This window comes from Pollachius pollachius (genome assembly GCF_949987615.1).
Source record: "Pollachius pollachius genome assembly, contig: scaffold_499, whole genome shotgun sequence".
In the NCBI taxonomy this organism is placed as follows: Eukaryota; Metazoa; Chordata; class Actinopteri; order Gadiformes; family Gadidae; genus Pollachius; species Pollachius pollachius.
In genome coordinates this window covers 12501-14476 of record NW_027641188.1, presented here as the reverse complement: position 1 = coordinate 14476, position 1976 = coordinate 12501, and the positions used below count along the sequence as shown (strand labels likewise).

The 1976-nt window shown below is 43.5% G+C and overlaps 1 protein-coding gene across 1 annotated transcript in view; it reads right to left on the bottom strand.

The window, feature by feature from the left end:
* Positions 1–476: 476 nt before the first annotated feature.
* Positions 477–1976, bottom strand: part of LOC307091720 (serine/threonine-protein phosphatase 2A 56 kDa regulatory subunit beta isoform-like) — a gene marked incomplete at both ends in the record, with an annotated part of 13456 nt that continues 11956 nt past the window's right edge. The window contains 2 exon segments of the mRNA XM_079759370.1: positions 477–602; positions 1320–1370. Of these exon segments, the coding sequence (XP_079615496.1) occupies positions 477–602; positions 1320–1370 (177 nt within the window).

The following is a 1976-nucleotide window of genomic DNA, read 5'->3' as shown; positions in this document are numbered from 1 at the left end:
ATTAGTACGCCATCGTTAGGACTCGTCATTAGTATTTAGTACGCCATCGTTAGGACTCGTCATTAGTATCAGTACACCATCGTTAGGACTCGTCATTAGTATTAGTACGCCATCGTTAGCAGTCGTCATTAGTATTAGTACGCCATCGTTAGGACTCATCATTAGTATTAGTATGCCATCGTTAGGACTCATCATTAGTATCAGTACACCATCGTTAGGACTCGTCATTAGTATCAGTACACCATCGTTAGGAGTCGTCATTAGTATTAGTACGCCATCGTTAGGACTCATCATTAGTATTAGTATTAGTACTACCAGACGTATAGTGTTGAAGTGCACAGTGGTCCACCTTGAGGCTCACACTGTGTACGTCCCTGTTAGTATTATTAGCATTAGTTTTGTTTTTACGTATGGTGCTGAAGACAAAGCCTCATGTGGAATAAGCCGGGCAGATTGGAGGAGGCAGGGGGTGGCGGTCAGACCTGGAAGTGCGGGCTGGAGATGCAGGCGGCGATCTGCTTGAAGAGCGGCTCCTGGACCCTGAGGAACTGGGAGGGCTCGATCACATCCAGGATCTCTTCGATCTCCCCCAGGAACATGACCTGCACACACGCACGCACACACAGTGAGCATCCATGAGACACACATGGATACAAGATTAACACACGCGCACCGAGAGAAACACATATAGATACAAAAGTAAACACATACACACAAAAACACCAACACATATACGAAATAAGGGCATAGACAGACCACACAAACCAACTTGTATTCAAAATATACAGATGCATACACAAATACAGGTGCAAAGTAGTCACAAACATTCAAGCACGCATAAAAATGTAACATTTCGATAAAGTCTCATATCTTGAATATGCTAAAATGTTGCATGCTTCTTCCTTTCTGTACTTCATCAATGCTACACAGAAAAAAAGATTTTTCTCTCCCGTGTTTTTCACATCCATGACTAGATGTCGTCATGGACCGCAGAGATAAACACAATCCAAATCCTCCTGTTTTCCATTCTTTAAATGAGGAAAGTCTACGAGAGACAAAGCAAAGACGAAAATACCGAGGACAACGGAAACGTGGAACATGGAAAGAGTGTGTTTGAACTGTTTACAGGGAAAGTAGGTCCCACTCGGTGACTAACAAACAGCAACCCGGAGGGACCCTCGCCCTCACACACACGCACAAGCACAGACACACAAGCACACGCACACGCACACACACGCGCACACACACGCGCACACACGAACAGACACACAAGCGCACACAAATACACACACAGACACACACACACGCTCCTGTCTGACCTCTTTCTGTGTGCAGGTCTTTGGCCAGTACTTCAACAGCCCCCGGATGATCTGGGGGTTCAACGCACACAACATATGGATTAGGATTAGTACGCCATCGTTTCGTCTACAATAACCGTGGACGAAACACGGTTATTGAAAAAATAAACAAGGCAACCATTTTATTTTCCAGCGATACCATAGAAGTCAAAGATTAAAGTTCTTCGAAGAACAACAACTGAGGACCAGTGAGGCCCTTTGAGGCCGTGACTGAGATTACGGGTTGCAACAAGACAATTGAACAATAAATCACTTTCACATCCAAGCCAGATATGTCTTCAAACCACATGAACTACATATCCCAAAAAAAAAAAAAAATTCTACCAAGTGACAGACAGAGTGCCATAAAAGCACACGAGTTAACCATCAAACACAGAAGCTAAATGAAGCATTCACAAATGAACAACAATTGTTCAGATGATACTCTGTCTGGATTACACTAAACTAGAAATGTCCGCCCTTCAATAGTATCAAAACTTTTGATGCTAGATACTGGTCAGTTGTTGTTGTAAGATGTGCCCAAAGCACTATTGTAACATTACCATAAACTAAAGAGCTAAACCTGCTCTTCTGTCTCAGCACCATGCTGGTGAGGTGAGTGTCGGTGTGTATGGTAAT